The 21,410-nt window shown below is 44.1% G+C and overlaps 1 protein-coding gene across 2 annotated transcripts in view; it reads right to left on the reverse strand.

Moving 5' to 3' along the window:
* ALPK3 (alpha kinase 3) overlaps nucleotides 1–21,410 on the reverse strand; it is a 1,258,466-nt gene that overhangs the window by 562,325 nt on the left and 674,731 nt on the right. For both annotated transcript variants that reach the window (XM_086959428.1, XM_086959429.1), the window contains one exon: nucleotides 5,678–8,444. In XM_086959428.1, the coding sequence (XP_086815554.1) occupies nucleotides 5,678–8,444 (2,767 nt within the window). The remainder of the gene's footprint in view (nucleotides 1–5,677; nucleotides 8,445–21,410) is intronic.

Raw genomic sequence — 21,410 nt, forward strand, 5'->3', positions numbered from 1 at the left:
GTGTTGATTCTGATCAAAAGGGGGGTTGATTTTTAAATGCTACACACGTATGCGGATGGTGAAGGACGTTGTGCGATGGGGTGTGGGAAGTTGTGTGGCACGCTTATGGTGTTTGTGAACATGTACGGCCCTATAATGGACGATCTGGCGTGTGTGACCCGCATCTGTGACCAATTGAGGAGATGGCCTGTTGCGCCTGTAGTTTGGGGCGGAGACTTAAATACCTACCTAAATGCGCAGTTAGACAAGTCAAATCCGGGAACGCACCGCACCCCTAAGGTCCCTGCGAGCATATTGCGAGTTATGGAGGAGTTTGGATTGCAGGATGTGTGGAAAGTGAGGAACCCGGACAGACAAGAGGGCACACATGCAACACCAGTGCATGGCAGCTGGTCGAGATTGGACTACTGGTTGGTGGGGGAGGAATTGCTGGAGTGGGTGATCGAGGTGGCGCCGTTGGCCCGCACATTGTCGGACCATAATCCAGTGCATCTACTATTGAGGAATCCGGCTGGAGTGCGTCGCCCCTTCACATGACGGTTGCAAGCCGAGGCGCTTCTGGACCCAATCTATGACAAAACTGTGCATGACGCCATAGTGCAGTACTTCGTGCTAAATAAAGGCACGGTTGATCCGGCAGCGACGCTGTGGGAGGCCTTCAAGGTCACCATCAGGGGGACCTGTATCGGTACGGCTGCGGGTATCCTTCGTGATATCAGGTCGCGACTGCAGACCTTGGAGTCAGAGCTACGTGAGCTGGAGCAAGAGTATGCTCGCCGGCCGGACCTGGCTACATTGGCCAAAATCAAGGAGTTAGTTGTGGAACATGGTGAGCAAGCGGAGGCAGAGATGAAATATGTATCGCGTAGGCACGCGGCCTGTCGTTATGGAGAAGCGGGCAGGCCAGGCAGGACGCTGGCGTTCAAGATAAAAGCGAGGTCGGAACAGAGCCGGGTAGACAGGAGAGTAGACGACATGGGCGAGGTGCATTGCTCCCCGGAGGCCATAACGGGCATGCGGAGCACGCCGCCCACGGAGGACCTGGATGAGTATCTGGATGGCATCGCGTGTGCATGGCTGTCAGACGCGCAGCATGAATACTTGTGTCTCCCCATTGATGAGCAGGATGTCAAGCTAGCGATAGCGGCGTTAGCTAATGGTAAGGCGCCGGGCCCAGACGGGCTTCCGGTTGAGTTCTATAAAAAGTACGCTGACCTTCTCGCACCACATATCCAGTAGGTTTATGCAGAGGCACACGAGGTCGGGATGCTCCCCCGTCCCTTCGGGAAGCACTCACCGTCACATTGCTTAAAAAAGATAAGCCCCCGGAGTGTTGCGATTCCTATCGCCCGTTGTCACTGATCAACATCGACGCAAAGATCCGAGCGAAAATGATCGCTACCAAATTGCAGCCCCTAATGCATGGTCTGGTTTTGCCGGATCAATCGGGCTTCGTGCCTGAGCGGTCCACCTCGCACAAGTTCCATGTGCTTGAACCCACGCTGGAGGCCGCGGTGGTGTTGCTTGACGCTGCCAAAGCGTTTGACCCTGTGGAATGGCGATATATGCACTACGTGCTGAACCGTATGGGATTCCCCCTCTTTTCCTCCAATGGATAACGGTGCTGTACACGGCGCCGTCGGCCAGGGTGAGGGTAGGTGGCTTTAACGTCCGAGCCACTGAGTGTAACGTGAGGCACTCGACAGGGCTGCCCCTTTCGCCCATGCTGTGCGCGATTGTTCTGGAACCGCTCGCATATGTAATACGACAACGCCACAGGGAGACAGCGCTGAATTTTCGCCACCCCCGGTCTCGGTCTCCCTATATGCCGATGATATGGTGTTGTTAGTGCGCGAGCCGTCTCGATTTCGTTTATAATCCCACTCACGGAGGGGACCAGATGCCCTGATCTTGAGTACCCACTGGTATGGTCGGCAAACCCTGTCAAATACTTGGGAGTGTGGGTGCACCGGGATCCGGTGGTTGTCGTCAGGGAGAATTATGGTAGGGCCTGCTGCGCAAACTTAGAGTGCACGATTGAGGGTTGGTTGCTATTACCGCTGTCGCTGGCAGATCGCATAGCCCTCATCAAAATGGTAGTGCTGCCCCGGTTTCTGTATCTATTTGTAAACATGCCTATAGTGCTTAATCTGCCCTTCTTCAAGACACTTCGGGGACATTTGCTCCGACTGGTGTGGGGAGGTAAAGGGGTGAGAGTTCAGTGGTCCATACTCACCAGGAGGTATAGCGATGGTGGCTTTGCGGCTCCGGATTTTTATGTATATTATCTGAGCGCACAGGCTCAATACCTGTACTACTGGTACAGGCCACACGCTTTTACACCACATGTCGCGGTGGAGGAGGGGGATGCTGCTCCGGTTCCGTTGCACAGTGTTGTTACTCACAGCTCGCGAGGTACCCCTAAATCGGAGATCAACTAAATAGATGCCACGGTCTTGGCGTGGCAGCGTATAGGGCAGTTGGCGCAGAAGTTACCATTATATGCACCAGACTTGCATGGCATGGGCAGCTATCAGTCACAAGAGAAGGCCCGTCTATGAGAGTGCTAAGAGAGGTGGGAATAACCCATTTTAGAGATGTCTACCCAAATGGCACCTTCCTAGAGCAGGGGGACCTTGGCCACATTCGGAATCAGTCGCTCCTGTTCCGTTTCGCGGTTCATCGTCTGAGAGGTGCGGCCAGGGTACACTACGTCACCTTTACTGAGGAGCCTCCAGTTCTGAATTCGCTACAGGCGGTTCTCACAATGCCTAATAACAAACGCCTACTGTCCAAATTATATAAGATAATTAAGGATGAATCAGTGGTAGGTGAAGACAAAAGTTGGACCAAGTGGAATGCGTGTCTGGATACTGATATCTCAGAAGACAATTGGCGGCATGTGTGCGGACTGACTGGGCCGCTGAGTGCAAATGGCAACCTTAGAATTATCCATTTCAAATTTTTACACCAAGTGTATCACACCCCGGCACGTCTGTATAAATATGGCTTGCGGGAGACGGCGAGATGTGACAGGTGTGGTCAGGATGATGCTCATTTTATGCACCTGGCGTGGAACTGCCGACCTGTGGCTGACTTCTGGGAGGCAGTAGTGAGTAGCTTGTGTGAAATGGTTGCGGTGGATCTCCCCTGTACGCCACTGGTGTGCCTTCTATGTTGTGTGCAACACATTAAGGGAGTGAATGGCGGGTTGGTACGATTGGCGCTGCTCATGGCTGCGAGGAGGGTAGCGATGGCATGGGGAGGGGTAGGCGCCCGGGTCTGAAGGACTGGCCGGCCGACTTGGTGCATTGTAGAGACAGCCTAAGTGTGTATGCGGAAGAATTACCCTTGTGGTCCAGGCCGAAAGACATCTGGGAGTCACTGCGCCTATATTTGCTTGCACATGCCGAGGGGAGCACAGATTGCCCTTGATTGAGAGGGGATGGCTGATGGGGGGGGCGCAGGCGGAGGAGGGACCCTTTTAGTGGCGATGGGGCAGACCTGGAGCGATGTTCAGACATGTGGATGGTATCTGGATTGATCAGTCTTTCATTCTTGCATTAGGATTGGAACGGGGTTTGTTTTATATTTTTTGTTTCCTTTTTGCTTTGTTGTATGGGGGGTTTGTTTTTATTGCCTCAGGCCATGGTCCACATATGCTCGGTTCTGTATGGGAGCCGTGACGCACCTGCCTTGCACAGTCTAGCCTGTGATTACTTCTTGATTTAACGGATTGCAACTGTGTGTTTTCATGTGCGAATTGTAACATGTGTTCTGCTATAGTGCAAATGTGGATGTGCAACGTTTTTGTCTCCATGTATGGCAACTTACTGTAAAATGTAATTAAAAAAAAAAAAGATCTCTTTTTCCAAAGGAAGGCATAAAAAGAAGTATTTATCATTTTAATCTTCAGCAGAGAGTACAAATTATGAGTCCTTCTGTGCCCACCAAGTAGGGCTACTGCAGCTTTACATATGTAGGTTTACAGATGAAATCCCTGAATGAATTGGTCCAAAATGCTGCAGCCAGAAAGATTCTAAATATGAAGAAATATGAGTCCATCATGCATGCTTTAGGTAAACTGAACTGTTTGGCCGTTAGCCAAAGGATAGAAATTGAATGTTCAAGTATTATGCACAAAACATTTTGCGATAAGAGAACAAATCATCTCTCCAACCGATTTTCCTTTTATATCCCAAGACACAGATTGAGATCGAAGACAACCTTTTATCTCAATGTTCTAACTTTGGAACAGGCTCCTGATAAAGTTGAAGAAGGAACCATCGCTGATAATGTTTAGGAAGCTTCTAAAACCTGCCTTTTCCCAGCTTCCTCGGTCAAAGGAGTGATCTCAAACGACTGCAAATGTGCGAGCCCCCGATGATATTGAGACAGGTTAGCCATGTCTTCCTTTAGCCCAAGGTACCTAACGTTTTTATGTGTGCTTAGTAAGTATCCACAAATAAAACTCGTGTTTTTTTAATTGACAGGGCAGATAGAAACTCATTGAAGATTGCCACAGCAGCTACATAAGCTCTCTCTGGGGTGAAACACAGAAAACTACTTGCTGTAACCTCTTTTGCCAATCTGGTGGTATACAACATAAGGCAGACTTATGCACGCCTAGGGAAATTTTGTTTCAACTAATCAATAGAATTAAAGCAATGGTTAATAAAATGTCTCATCTCTGAAAAGACGTAAGCCGATAAAGGGGGGAAATTGGGAAAAACCAGGGAAATCCAATTGAAGACCTTGTTGATGGAAATGGCCAAAATGGGTGGGGGCAATGCGACGAGGTCACCTGCTTAGGGGATGTTGAAATGAGAGGGCCTATTATTAAAACCTTCAAGCAACATCATTCTTCTGCAAAATTATTGGAATTTTGCCTGCAACTCCAGTTTTGCTGTTCCACTTTAGTAAGATGGCAAGCGAAAATTGTCCTTGGATTTTCCATGCCTCTCCATAGGAGGAAGATGTTTTAGCATGGTGTCCAACTCCTATCAGTTAGTTTGAGAGTCTTGCATAAGGCTAAAAAATGGCCAAGCTCACCGAAAATATTTTTTATTGCAAGATTGGTCTTTGCTGTGAATCATGTGTTGTAAGTGATACGATGGGTACGGTGTATAATTTAATTTAGTATGATACCTTCCTGTTTTAGTCGATAGCACACACAAAAGGCATATTTCAAGAGATGAGCTAGATATAACCAATAGTACACAGATTTTGCTATATTTTAGTTTTATATATAGCTAAAATATCTTGTGGCACAAAGAAATGAATTAGGTCATTACAACTTCAACCAGTGTAAAAATATCTGATCCCCCAGTAAAGAAGAGAAAGCATAGTGAAACCTATAGTCATAATGGGGCAGAATGTAAATGGTAGCAAGGCACCACTACATGTGGCCAGGATTCTGACCATTCAGAGAAAACATACCAGTGCTACCAATAATGATACTACCTTTACCTTGTGTACACAGAGGAAGTCACATTATCCTGGAAGAAGTTGAGTCAGAGGCAGAAATATTATTAACATTGTAGAAATATGATTAACATTGTAAATGGTAGAGTCCATGCAAATTATGTTTTCTGTGTTATGAAAAGGGGTGTGGCACAACAACACAAAGCCAATACCATGGTTATTCCACACAATGGACACAAAATCATGAACTTACCTTTAAAAGGATCATTGGCTTTTTGAGGTTCTCCTAAATCCTCCTTCATGTCAGCAAAAGAATCTTTTTCTTCAAGTTTGCTGCCCCCGGGAGAATTTCCCTCAGATGATTCAGCATACACTTTAGGTACTTCCAAGGTTGTCATTTTCCTTGCTAGACCTGGTGAACGTCTCTCCATAGGTGGAGATTGAGAAGCCAAAGAAGTCTGCAACAATGCTTGATTTCTCCTAGACAGTCCTGGAGACACAGTTGGACTGTCTCTCTTTGTAGTGCCTTGACCAGCTGTCGAGTCCAAATTATTAGAATCTGCATCCTCCAACTGCTTTGGCTTTGAAACATATATTTTACGACGAGCACCCAAAGCAAGCTCATGTGGTGTTGCAGCCGGGATCATAGAAATAATATCTTCAGGTTTAGCTTTTTCAATTGCATCTAGTTGTAAATCAGAAGACACATCATTAGTTTGTACAAATTCCATATGAGGGACATTAGCAACTACAATTGAAGGCACCAACAAAGATGTTACTTCAGATTCTAAAGTCACCTTCCCTGCCTGCTGCCTGGAGGATGAAATATCTGTAATTCTTGAAAACTGTTCTTTGTTGGTCATTTCGTCTGTTGTGATTGCTCCTGGAACTATGCAAGAAATTTCGACATCTGGAAATAACTCTTTATCAATTACTTCAGCAAATTGTCTTTGCTGCAAGACATCTACATTTGGAACCATTTCTTCGTCTGAGCTTGGTGTCATAATGCCAGATGTAGAACTTGAAGTCAAGGATTCTTCTTTTTGAATGCATGTGTCAATTTTACCAGTTTCTGCAATTGTGCTTGTTGCAGGACTTGAGCTTCCAGTACTTATGTCTAAAAAAAGTTTTTTATTTGTACAATGATCTTTCTCTTCTTTATCTACCTTAACGGTATCTTTTGGATCAACCTTGTTTTTATCAGTCTCATTCTTTGTGATATTCAAAAGCATAAGTAAAGAATTTTTCAGGGAGGCCACAAACCCACTATTCTGTTTTTCTTGGTCCGTGGAGAAATTATCCAAAACAACTTCTTGTGTACCTTGAGAAATAGATGGTATTGTTGCTGTAGGACATACTAGGTCTTTTGTTTTAGAGGAATCTGGTGACAGCAAATTAATATTAAAAGCATTTTCGTCACTCTTGTGTGTGAAGGTAGGTGGCATCACAGCTTGTTTTTGTTTATTAACGTCTCCTTGAGCTACTTGCAAAGTCATTTCAACATTAAGGTCTTGTTCAGGCAATACGCTGCATTCTGAAAGCAAATCCATGCCAATATCTCTTTCTGCAGTAGAGGCCACCTCACTTGAACTTTTCGTATCCACCTCCTTCTTGACATCACGCAACAAATTAGCTACACTATCCTGATGAAGATGTGATTCAGTCGCGGTGTCAATGAGGGCTGAGTGTGTTTCTTCATCAGCACAATCTGAAATTATTCCAGTTCCAACCTGAGAAGCATTCTCTATCATCCCCAATGATGTACTATCATGAGAGGTCGATAAAGATTTGTTCTTTATGGTAGGTAGATCAATTTGTGAAGATAGTTGGTGCTCGTCTATCAGAATCCTACTGAATACAGTGAGAGTACCATTTGGCTGCTGATCTTTTATATCCTCAATCATTTCAACTTCATCAGGAAATCCAACCGTCTCAGACGAGTCAGCACCTTGGCTTGGGATACATTCTTTTAACAATGGTCTTAATGCATTTGTTTTCAGATCAGTCACGTCTCCCATAATGTCAATACTGGGTGCTAACACTACTTTTTCTTCTTTTACCCCTACCAAGACTTCCACACCATCATTCTTTTTTAAATGTCGATTGGCCTCTGAGGAATATTCCATGCACACTATGGGCTTGCCCAATGAATTAGAAGATGCAATTTTAGATATGTCAAGGAAATGCTCAGCTTCTCTGTAATCCACATTCACGGTTCCAGACGCTTCGATTTTTGATATATGTGCACTGCTCTCTTTTTCAGCAGATTCTGTCTCCATGTATACAAGTACGTCAACAGCACGGTCGTTATTTACGTTGTCTAGCTTGTCTTTACTTAATGTAGGCTCAGCCATTTTTAGGTCAGCAGCTGTAGTTCTTGGCTGAGAGGCCACAGATTTTGATCTGGAGTCTGGCATTTGAACTTTCAGTTGTGGCAAATGGCCTTCAAGTTCTGGCTCGGATTCTGAATCTTTTTGTCTTGGCATTGGAGCTGTGAGTAGTGGCAAAGAACCTTTTAATTCTGGTGATAGATCTGTTATGGATGGTTCAAGAATTGAAGTTTTCACTACGGGCACAGGCGTTTTAAGTTCACTTGGGGCAGAGGTTTTCTCTTTAAGTTCCGAGGCTGAAACCTTTGACTCGAGAACTGGAGCTTTTGTTTTGCGTAAAGGTGCTTTTGGTTCGGTTTGTTCTAATGCAGGCCCTTTCAGCACTGGCTGAGTCATTTTCAGTTCAAGTTCTGGAGAGTTTGGTGCAGATGCTGAAATCTTTAACTCAGATGCATGACCTTTTAGTTTACGTGCAGGGGGTTTGGGTTCATTTGATGGAGGAAGGTTGGTTGTCAGTTCATCTGCTGGATTTTTTGTTTGTAGGATTTCAGTTAGTGACACGTTTGATTCAGATGAGGGAGATTCAGGATGTATTACTTCTAAAACCGGAGATGCATGTTCTTCATTGTTGATAACTTTTTCAGAAATAGAGTTTTCTTTTAAAAGTGATGCAGACGTCTTATTCACGCCCTGTAAATGCAAAACATATTGAGCGAGATTGTGGGCATAGTTTTTTCTTTGTGAAACAAATAAATTTTATTTACGTAAGAATTAACAAAATGCAATTCAGTTACTTATTTGGTTTCTTTACCCAAGTACTGTAAACTTCATGTGAAACTTATAAGATTTATCAAAATCACGAACTTAACTAAAAGAAATCTGGACAAATTGTGAGCACAGGTTAATGATGTTGACGTGAATATGATCTGTACTTTGAAGCGCATAAAAATCTTCTGAAGCAGGAAAGTGCCAGAGAGCCAGCTGTGAAGATGGCCACACTGTGATAGCACTCTTCAGGTCTGGCATGCTATCTGGCATAATCCTCCTCACAATGATCCCCTTAACAGCAACTGGCTCATGGATGATACTGGAGAGGCACTCTGAAAAGCTTTGAAGGGCTCACTGTCTCGACTGATGCATATGCTAATGCCCGAACGGAGACAATCCATCTGATCTCGCTGCACCTGACTCATGGAGACCAAGTGGGTTCAAATTTCTGGTTAGGCCAGCATCTTGCGTGGCTCACAAGGATCGCTGTGACAGACAGGCAGGTCTGCGTCGCGGCCCACCTATGAATGAGTGAGACTACTGCAGAGGCTTGAAGCACAGCGGTGAAGATAGGGTTCTCAGGCCTCATGGCAGCAGCACCAACACCAACCTGAATGCGGCCTGGCGGGGGCCTCCGGACACAGGAAACCACGTGTGTGTGTTTGTGTGCGAGTGTGTGCGGGAGGATTTTCGACGGGGGGGGGGGGGGGGGGGGGGCTTCGACGGTTTGGGGGGCGTGGATATTATGATGAAAGGCAGGTGGGGTTGTTGCTTGCACGCGCTTTGAGGAGTGCTTGATGGCAAGCCACTCTGTGGAGGTCACATGCCTTCAGGGTCGGCCTGGGTTAAATTTCTGGCATAATCTTGCCTATTTTAATTTTGGGTTTTGTACGTTACATTCTCATAACAATGCTAACTGTGCCATGTCATGTTATTACCCGCCAGATTTTCACCACTTCTTAGAGCCCCTGAATCTCCATTCTGCCTATTGCTGGAAGAATTAGCCACCCCACCTTTTCATTATCCTCCACCCCTCCGAAATTTGGCTCTAGTTGCGCCTCTGGGTGATGGTGAAGTAAGAACATCAATGAAAGGTGGGCATGGAGGAAAAAATGCATCATTAAGAAAGTTAGCTCAGTGTGTTAATTGGCAACCTGCTCTTGGGGAGTGAGGACACCGCCCAGCCTGATCGCAGTGTCCCACAACATGGATTGGTGCACTCGGGCCACCGTATACAAGGCCAGAGGTTGCTCTAAAAAATTTGAAAAGATTTAGGCCAAATGGCGAGATTTCCGGGAGCAGGGGGAATGTGAGATAAAAGACGGAAGAGGCTTCATCTGGGCAGGGAACACCTTTGGGATCCGACACACCGAGTAAAGAGCGGTATGGGGCCCACATGTACCCGGGAAGGAGGGGGGGGCAGTATGTGCAGCTGTAGATGTATATAACCTATGTATACAGGATGATGATTGGGTCTGTCATGATATGTATGATACTGATTTTCTGGCAAGTTGTAGAAAATATGTCTGGCGTCATAATAGAGAAAAATCATTTTTAAAAAAAAGAAGGTACGCTATGTTCAGCAGTTAAACTTAAATTCAGTGATAGATGTACATAAATATAAGAGTAAACAAACCAATGAGTACCAAAATTCAAAGTTATGATGGCTAAAGAGCTAAGATTGACTAAAGGTTCCAAATTACATGAGGCGCTTGGAGTTGTTGCATGGTTACATGCAACAGCTCTATCCAAAGTGTCAGCCTCCCGCTCTTAAATGTGATAATTAAAATGCAAATACCGAACATAGAAACTCTCAGGCTGGCTTCATGTGCTGGGCAGTTCGATGATAATGAAAATTCCTGTTTTTACCTGAACAATATAGTTGTATCAGCTTTGACGTACAGCTATTAGTAATCTGCAGGATTCTATTGGGTCATTTAAAAAAAAAAAAAGAATATCTGTGGATCATTTAACTGAACTAAAAACTAATTATAGTTAGCAGGGGGCACCAAGGGGAAAAGGCCATCGGTGCACTATAAAAGGAGAAGAAAGACAGGGGTAGAGAAACACGAGGGCAAAGAAAAGTGTATGAAGAGAGAACTGAAAGAGAAACAAAAGAGATAAATTGAGTGAAGGGGCGAGAGTAAAAGACAGCAAGGGGAGAAAAACAGTGGGAGGGGGAAGTGAAGCGAGAAGGAAAAGATAAGGGGAGAGAAAAAAAGGGAAAGGTGGGAACCAAAGGCTCAGAGCCCGTCCTCTGTGCTTAGGCCAAGAGGTTGCACTACGCGCGTACTACGGTTACTAGGGTAGATGAATTCTCTTCATGCAGCAGAAACGAAGCATCTTTCTCTTGCACGTGGCCCGCACCTCAGCCTCCTCTATTGTCCTTTTAATCCTCTCAGAAAAGGAAGGAGAAGACTGCGTCCCTGAAAATGGGCTAACATGACAGATTCATTCCCAAAGGAGCGGCGCCCCTGGCTACTGATAACGGCGCACCAGGGCGCCGCAGCGCACAGTTTGGGAACCACTGCCCGCCACTCACGGCAAAATTGCAGCTATTGCAGGACTTATTTTTTGCACTATTTTGTTTACGCCAAATGTATAATTGCGCCCAAAATGGAACTGAGGGTGTTTTATGCTAAAATGTAGAGCTCTGCATTTTATGTAATTTTATTTAATTTGTTTTTTACAAAATTTTGCGCAATTATGTGAAAGCAAAACATGCAAATTTTACACAGCACCACTATTGGGGAGATTAGTGACTTCTTGTTTTCCCTTGGTTCCAATTGATAATTATCTCGGTCCTTGCCATGGTTAAAATATTTTTGGTAAATTGGTACCATAATATTTTGATAAAAGGAATTGCCAAGTCATTGAGTCTTTGCCAGTAGAAATTACGAAAGCAACCCTGAAACGGCAACCATTATGTCTTTTATGGGTGGGGGATTTAAACGGCACAATTTGCAAGTTTAATTGTCAGGGTGTGTGTGGGCTAGAAGACATGTAGAAGCAGCCCCTGCCTAATTTTACTCATTCTCCACAAGGCGATGCATTAAACTCTGTTCTTATGGCCAATGATCTAAGTTTTTTAAATAACCATGGTTCCAAGCCTTCTTTGGATCAACCAACTTTCACTGGTGGAGGCAGAGCTTGTTCGACTGACTTTATGTTGATGTCAATGCACTTCACTACTTGGGTCCAGGATTTTAACGTTGAGCCAAATTGTGAGAGTGACCATTACCCTATTATTGCTTACTTTGATTTACAACTAAAAAAAGGATGCAGCAATAATCGCCCAATTTATTTTAACCCCAACAAAGGTAGGCTAAACTGGGGACACGTAAACCTGTTAAAATTTGAGGAAGATACCATCAGAACTAACTTTAACCTAATAGATAGATGTCTACAGTTTGATTCTTCCCTGACAGAAGTGTTTAGGGCGTTTGAGAGAATTGGCTGCAATGTAGCTCAGATGCTAAGAGGGAAGGGGTCCCAGTGAAAATTAGATACTTCTATGCAAATTAAATCAAGTCAGGAAACACTTAATGAGTCTACAATGTTTTATTCACATTATAGACCAAAACAGGATATAGTATCAAATGTTACTAATTTGAAAAGGTTGAATAGTGCCCCTAAGAGTGAGGAGGAAGTGATAAAGTGAGGGTAGTGCAGGTAGGGAGTAGTGACAGTAAAATCAGAAATGTATCTGATACATTTGAAATTCAATTATAAATGTACAAAACGGTCATTGATCCAAATGCATTATTTCATCAAACACATGCCCCACAATAATACATTATATGTAGCAATTTCGACCCCCAGACAATGCAGGAATCAGTGGAACCCTTGCGGCGGGGTCTTCATCAGGACAATGAGGGGGACTAGCCACCTATTAATGTCAATAATAGGTATAAATTACTTGCCTATTCACAAAGATGCCGTAGTTACATAATTAAAAAACAAATGGACACACCATTAGAGGGCCTACCTATTTAATCGGTGCACTCTGTTATATAATCACATTGAAAACCTCCGCGAGAAGACCATGACGTCCTGCGGGGAATTCGAAACAATGTATGAATTATTTTGAAAATAGTCCGCAAGTGCGGACATGGTTACATCAAGAACATGCAAAGGAGTTAAATGGTGGAAGGACTTACAATTAGCTTGTAAATACTGGCGTATTGGCAAGAATCGAAAACTGGCCCGGGGACGTTGGGCACTGGAAATCACTCGAGGTATCTGAATAAGTGAGGGATTAGGTTAATACTTGTGCAAGGAGGACTTAATGAATGGAGGGTATTGTTAGCAAGGCAGCGCTGGCTTACCGGATTGTAACAATCATGTAAAGTTCGTCCCCATAGAATGGCGAGGCTCCGTGTAAATCGGGAGTCGTCCGCTGGGAAACGAGAGGGGAGAGCAACGTGTTAGTGTTGTACTCCGGTTCTAGTTAATCGAAAAAGCATTCGTGGTGGGTGAGTCGCCGTGCGGCGAGCAGGCTTACCGATTTGAAATATTACCGGTGTCTTCTCGGCTGGGTCAGGTCACGAAGCTCCGTGTAAATCAGGAGTCATACGCTGGGAAGCGAAAGAGTGGAGCAGCGAGTTAGTGTGGCGCTCCAGTTCTGGTTAATTGGAAAAGCATACGTAGTGGAGGAGTCGCAGTGCGGCGAGCGGGCTTACCGATTTAGATTATAACCGGCGTCTTCTCGGCATAGTCAGGACTGGAGGCCTCGCTTCCTATTTGGTCCGTAACCCGGGAAACCAACCACGTGACCGCGAGTAAAAATAGTGAACAGACTCAAAGTGGTTCGGAGAAAGGAGGTCCTCGGGCCGATTACAATTGAATTAAAAATTTGGACAGATCACGAAGGGCTCAATAAAGATTAATAGATATAGCGAGTTAGTCGGACAGAGGTGGAATTGGGAATATTGTTAAGACTCGGCCTGCTGCAAGGTGATAATACAAAGGGCCAATTATTGTTAAATAAGAGACATCATAGTCTAAAATCAGAAGTCATGTGTGCCGATCAAATGGCGTACCTATCTCATGATGGTAAAGGCCATATTGTGTTGCCACCACTTATAAACTGCACAGTGGTTTATCTATAATAGCCTCCCACAGGAGGCGATGCATGCAGAACACAGTATGTAATGGCGTACCTATCGCATGATGGTAAAGGCCATAATGCATTATAATAAATATACACAGTCTGTGGGGTATATATACGTTGCATTACTCGTGCGTGCTGAACTAGTGTGAGATTACAAACGAGAGAAAATGATCACAGGTGTACCTGTCACATGACGGTAAAACCTAGTGAATACATTCAATTATTGCCCACATTTGAATTATGATGGTAGAGAGGAAAAGTCAGAATAATTGCCAAAAAGGGGTGATAGCTATAGGTATACAGATATCAGTGAGAGCGGATTGATTACTATACATAGTGTCAAGGTAAGGTGGTTAACTGGGAAAATGAACTATCATGTTCATTGAGGCCTCATTGTATAGAATTAAAGAAAAACATCCACTTAAGCTCACGGATATTCAGGATTGTGGAAATATTGCCACCATGGGGTCCTAGATTAGCTTTTTCAAGTATGACCCATTGGAGACTCCCAGGGGAATGGGCGGCTGATCTGAAGTGGTCAACCAAAGGTGCGCCTTGTACCTCACATCTGATTCTGCTCATATGTTGTAGAATGTGCATCTTAGCTTTTTGTTGTGTTTGTCCGATGTAAATAAGATTGCACGGGCATACTATGGCATAGATAATGTTCGAGGTGTTACAGTTGGTCAGTGTCTTTAGTTGTATCTTGAGTTGATTGTGCTGAAATTCTTTTGTCTGAATGGTAGTATCACAAGCCTTACAGTGGCCGCACCTGAAATGACCAGTTATTGGTGGAAGATTCCATAGTGATGTTATGGTTGATTCTTGAGGGGTGGAAAGAAGGGATCGTACCACGTAGTCTTTGACACTTTTAGCTTTCTTGAAGGCATGTAGTGGAGTGTCTGAGTGATTGAGGTCATCCGAAATAAGTTTCCAATGGTGATTTACCGTATGTTTGATTTTGTTGCTCTTGGTCGAGAAGGTGGTAACACAGACTATGCGGTCTTGTTCCTTGGTGGTAGAGTCTTTTTGAGTCAAGAGGTGTTCACGGGGGTAAAACCAAGCTCTCTTTCGTGCTTTGGTGACCAGTCTCCTGGGATATCCACGTTGTTGTAAACGGTTAGATAAATCCTCAGACTGTTGTAGATAATGTTCTTTATTGGAACAGTTCCTGCGCACCCGGAGGAACTGTCCAAAAGGTAGATTGTCACGTAATGCCCGAGGGTGGTGACTACTATAATGGAGTAACGAATTTCTCTCTGTGGATTTCCTATAAAGTGTAGTTAGTAATCGCCCTTGATCTTCATATATAGTGATGTCGAGAAAGTCGACTGTCTTGTTGTCCGACTTGATCGTGAATTGGAGGTGGGGTAGCTGCTGGTTGGGCCAGGTGTGAAAAGATGACAATTCCACTACATCACCATTCCAGATTAGGAGAATATCATCGATGTAGCGCATCCAGAGATGTAGCTGATCTCTGAATGGATTGTGTGCATTAGGCACAGTACTTTCCTCAAATGCTGCCATGTATAGAATGGCCACATCCGGAGCGAAAGGGGCCCCCATCGCCACACCTTGGATCTGTAAAAAAAAATGATTTTTAAACATAAAGAAATTTTTATTCATCGCTATCCGGAGTAGGGCTACGATGAATTCAGTCGGAACTTGCATTGGCGCTGGTCTCGTTTGTAGACATCTGGTGATAACTGCAAGAGCTTCCTCTTGGGGGATACACGTATAGAGGGATACTACATCACACGTAGCAAGAATTTGCTTTAACGGGTCAAATGGTAGATTTTCCACAATGTTAATCGTTTGGAGAGTGTCCCTGAGGTACGTCTGTGTTCCTTCTGCCAGAGGTTTCAAAAAGAAATCGATATATCTACCCAAGGGTTCGAGTATCGATCCACAACCCGAGACGATAGGACGTCCGGGTGGGTCCACCATATTCTTGTGGATCTTTGGGAGTGTGTAAATGGTAGCTAAAAGTGGGTGTTGTTGGTTTAGGTAATCAAACTCATTTTTAGACAAGAAACCTTGTTCGTAACCTTCTTGGGTCAATTCCAGAATTTCTCGAGCTATGGCTTTGGATGGATCAGATCTGAGGTGTTAATAGCTGATACCGTCCATCAGTTGTGTTTGATGAAATAATGCATTTGGATCAATGACCGTTTTGTACATTTATAATTGAATTTCAAATGTATCAGATACATATCTGATTTTACTGTCACTACTCCCTACCTGCACTACCCTCACTTTATCACATCCTCCTCACTCTTAGGGGCACCATTCAACCTTTTCAAATTAGTAATGTTGGATACTATATCCTGTTTTGGTCTATAATTTGAATAAAACATTGTAGACTCATTAAGTGTTTCCTGACTTGATTTAATTTGCATAGAAGTATCTAATTTTCACTGGGACCGCTTCCCTCTTAGCATCGTTATGACCCAGGTCCCAGTGACTTGTTCTGGGTAAACCCCTTCTTCATACCCTACTTCGTGCAGACGCATGTCTGCGAGGTTCCTTTCTTGCTAGATATAATAACTCTCGGTATCAGCACACCATGGTCGAACGAGAACTACTCTCCTACTCTGAAGAATACATTGAGAAACTCCTGGAGAATCCCGATAATATTTTTCTATCAACCAATATACCCACCATAGACTTCACCTTCAAGGATAAAATTCAGCGCTTAGAATGGCTTGAAAAGAAACTGGTCCGTACCCGTTGGCACGGCCATCTACTCACGAGGTACCTCAAGGAAAATATCATCCCTATTGGTTTACAGATCAAAATCGAACCAGCTATCTTTGTTGAAGTACCCAAATTCAAGGAAGGATTCAGCCACGTGGCCAACAACTGCTCTCGTCACTGGATGGTGTTGGGTGTGGAAACTGCTGCTGAACAGATTCAACTGCTTACCACTGAAATTAGGACACTTAAAGCTGAAATCGCAGCTGATGCCAACTTTGCCAGCGCAAAGGAAACTCTCAACAATTTGGAAACATCGTTAAAAGACTTCGATCTTACCACACAAAACCGTAAACTAGAGAAGCTTGCTAGGGATATCAGGCGATACGATAAAAAGAAAACATATCCGTATCTCCAAGAAGACTATTACCGACAAGACAACCAAGGTCGGTTCACCAACAGAGGACGCGGCAGCTTTCGGGGCAGAAGGAACTTCGCCACCTTCTCCGACTCATCTTACAGTTCAGAGGGCGAACAAGATCAGGCAGGTCCTAGCCACTCCTACAACTATCAAGAATACGGATATCAACCCCCCCAATTCATTCCTTTTTTAGGACAACGACAAGGACCATGGCGACCCCCGAGAGGAAGAGGCAACTATACCACCAGAGGCCAACAACGCCGGCAAATTCAGAATGCCAGCAATTGGGAATCTAGACGCGGCCAAGCTCAGAAACAGGTCCACTTTCAACAGGAGCAGCATGGCGAGAGAGTGACGCGCACCAAGACGTACCGGTGGTAACCAATTCATCCACTCCCAATCCTGTAATCAATATCTCGAAATACTCTCTCAATGAACATGAACTCCTAGTACTCAGTAAAGGATTATCCTATGTCCCCACAAACAGACCAGATCTATTTACAGTACGTACGGAACTTTTAAAAAAAATTCTGAAAAATCAGGTTGAAATGTTTCTTCAGAAACGCTGGTCCATACATCAATCCATCTTATACAGGTCTTAGGATTCCCTCTACTTTTGTCCCGCCTTCTTGCACCATGTCTAATAAAATTCTTGCTTACGAGGCAGTGGTATGGAGAGATGTCAATAATATATTACTTGAGAAAACCTTCACCAAATATAACACAAGCAGGGTCGAGAAAGCGGCTCTCAAATCTTTGACTAACAATTCGCAGGTTGTTATCAAACCAGCTGATAAAGGTGGGGCGATTGTCATCCAAGACGTTTTGAAATATGAATCTGAGATCAATCGACAATTGATGGGCGGTATCAGCTATCAACACCTCAGATCTGATCCATCCAAAGCCATAGCTCGAGAAATTCTGGAATTGACCCAAGAAGGTTATGAACAAGGTTTCTTGTCTAAAAATGAGTTTGATTACCTAAACCAACAACACCCATGTTTAGCTACCATTTACACACTCCCAAAGATCCACAAGAATATGGTGGACCCACCCGGACGTCCTATCGTCTCGGGTTGTGGATCGATACTCGAACCCTTGGGTAGATATATCGATTTCATTTTGAAACCTCTGGCAGAAGGAACACAGACGTACCTCAGGGACACTCTCCAAACGATTAAAATTGTGGAAAATCTACCATTTGACCCGCTAAAGTAAATTCTTGCTACGTGTGATGTAGTATCCCTCTATACGTGTATCCCCCAAGAGGAAGCTCTTGCAGTTATCACCAGATGTCTACAAACGAGACCAGCGCCAATGCAAGTTCCGACTGAATTCATCATAGCCCTACTCCGGATAGCGATGACCAAAAATTTCTTTATGTTTAAAAATCAGTTCTTTTTACAGATCCAAGGTGTGGCGATGGGGGCCCCTTTCGCTCCGGATGTGGCCATTCTATACATGGCAGCATTTGAGGAAAGTACTGTGCTTAATGCACACAATCCATTCAGAGATCAGCTACATCTCTGGATGCGCTACATCGATGATATTCTCCTAATCTGGAATGGTGATGTAGTGGAATTGTCATCTTTTCACACCTGGCTCAACCAGCAGCTACCCCACCTCCAATTCACGATCAAGTCGGACAACAAGACAGTCGACTTTCTCGACATCACTATATATGAAGATCAAGGGCGATTACTAACTACACTTTATAGGAAATCCACAGAGAGAAATTCGTTACTCCAATATAGTAGTCACCACCCTCGGGCATTACGTGACAATCTACCTTTTGGACAGTTCCTCCGGGTTCGCAGGAACTGTTCCAATAAAGAACATTATCTACAACAGTCTGAGGATTTATCTAACCGCTTACAACAACGTGGATATCCCAGGAGACTGTTCACCAAAGCACGAAAGAGAGCTTGGTTTTACCCCAGGGAACACCTCTTGACTCAAAAAGACTCTACCACCAAGGAACAAGACCGCATAGTCTGTGTTACCACCTTCTCGACCAAGAGCAACAAAATCAAACATACGGTAAATCACCATTGGAAACTTATTTCGGATGACCTCAATCACTCAGACACTCCACTACATGCCTTCAAGAAAGCTAAAAGTGTCAAAGACTACGTGGTACGATCCCTTCTTTCTACCCCTCAAGAATCAACCATAACATCACTATGGAATCTTCCACCAATAACTGGTCATTTCAGGTGCGGCCACTGTAAGGCTTGTGATACTACCATTCAGACAAAAGAATTTCAGCACAATCAACTCAAGATACAACTAAAGACACTGACCAACTGTAACACCTCGAACATTATCTATGCCATAGTATGCCCGTGCAATCTTATTTACATCGGACAAACACAACAAAAAGCTAAGATGCGCATTCTACAACATATGAGCAGAATCAGATGTGAGGTACAAGGCGCACCTTTGGTTGACCACTTCAGATCAGCCGCCCATTCCCCTGAGAGTCTCCAATGGGTCATACTTGAAAAAGCTAATCTAGGACCCCGGGGTGGCAATATTTCCACAATCCTGAATATCCGTGAGCTTAAGTGAATGTTTTTCTTTAATTCTATACAATCAGGCCTCAAAGAACATGATAGTTCATTTTCCCAGTTAACCAAATTACCTTGACACTATGTATAGTAATCAATCCGCTCTCACTGATATCTGTATACCTATAGCTATCACCCTTTTTTGGCAATTATTCTGACTTTTTCTCTCTACCATCATAATTCAAATGTGGGCAATAATTGAATGTATTCACTAGGTTTTACCGTCATGTGACAGGTACACCTGTGATCATTTTCTCTCGTTTGTAATCTCACACTGGTTCACCACGCACGAGTAATGCAACGTATATATACCCCACAGACTGTGTATATTTATGATAATGCATTATGGCCTTTACCATCATGCGATGGGTACGCCATTACATACTGTGTTCTGCATGCATCGCCTCCTGTGGGAGGCTATTATAGATAAACCACCGTACAGTTTATAAGTGGTGGCAACACAATATGGCCTTTAGCATCATGAGATAGGTACGCCATTTGATCGGCACACATGACCTCTGATTTTAGACTATGATGTCTCTTATTTAACAATAATTGGCCCTTTGTATTATCACCTTGCAGCAGGCCGAGTCTTAACAATATACCCAATTCCACCTCTGTCCGACTCACTCGCTATATCTATTAATCTTTATTGAGCCCTTTGTGATCTGTCCTAATTTTTAATTCAATTGTAATCGGCCCGAGGGCCTCCTTTTTCCGAACCACTTTGAGTCTGTTCACTATTTTTACTCGCGGTCACGTGGTTGGTTTCCCGGGTTACGGACCAAATAGGAAGCAAGGCCTCCAGTCCTGACTATGCCGAGAAGATGCCGGTTATAATCTAAATCGGTAAGCCCGCTCGCCGCACGGCGACTCCTCCACTACGTATGCTTTTCCAATTAACCAGAACTGGAGCGCCACACTAACTCGCTGCTCCACTCTTTCGTTTCCCAGCGTATGACTCCTGATTTACACAGAGCTTCATGACCTGACCCAGCCGAGAAGACGTCGGTTACATTTCAAATCGGTAAGCCTGCTCGCCGCACGGCGACTCACCCACCAAAAATGCTTTTTCGATTAACTAGAACCGGAGTACAACACTAACACGTTGCTCTCCCCTCTCGTTTCACAGCGGACGACTCAAGATTTACACGGAGCCTCGCCATTCTATGGGGACGAACTTTACATGATTGTTACAATCCGGTAAGCCAGCGCTGCCTTGCTAACAATACCCTCCATTCATTAAATCCTCCTTGCACAAGTATTAACCTAATCCCTCACTTATTCAGATACCTCGAGTGATTTCCAGTGCCCAACGTCCCCGGGCCAGTTTTCGATTCTTGCCAATACGCCAGTATTTACAAGCTAATTGTAAGTCCTTCCATCATTTAACTCCTTTACATGTTCTTGATGTAACCATGTCCGCACTTGCGGACTATTTTCAAAATAATTCATACATTGTTTCGAATTCCCCGCAGGACGTCATGGTCTTCTCGCAGAGGTTTTCAATGTGATTATATAACAGAGTGCACCGATTAAATAGGTAGGCCCTCTAATGGTGTGTCCATTTGTTTTTTAATTATGTAACTACGGCATCTTTGAGAATAGGCAAGTAATTTATACCTATTATTGACATTAATAGGTTGCTAGTCCCCCTCATTGTCCTGATGAAGACCCCGCCGCAAGGGTTCCACTGATTCCTGCATTGTCTGGGGGTCGAAACTTTGACAACTCTCTTCCTTGCTCCAGCCCCCGATCCACTATTGCTACATATAATGTATTATTGTGGGGCATGTGTTTGATGAAATAATGCATTTGGATCAATGACCGTTTTGTACATTTATAATTGAATTTCAAATGTATCAGATACATATCTGATTTTACTGTCACTACTCCCTACCTGCACTACCCTCACTTTATCACTTCCTCCTCACTCTTAGGGGCACTATTCAACCTTTTCAAATTAGTAATGTTGGATACTATATCCTGTTTTGGTCTATAATGTGAATAAAACATTGTAGACTCATTAAGTGTTTCCTGACTTGATTTAATTTGCATAGAAGTATCTAATTTTCACTGGGACCCCTTCC

Source organism: Lissotriton vulgaris, chromosome 2_2 (assembly GCF_964263255.1).
Source record: "Lissotriton vulgaris chromosome 2_2, aLisVul1.2, whole genome shotgun sequence".
Taxonomy (NCBI): Eukaryota; Metazoa; Chordata; class Amphibia; order Caudata; family Salamandridae; genus Lissotriton; species Lissotriton vulgaris.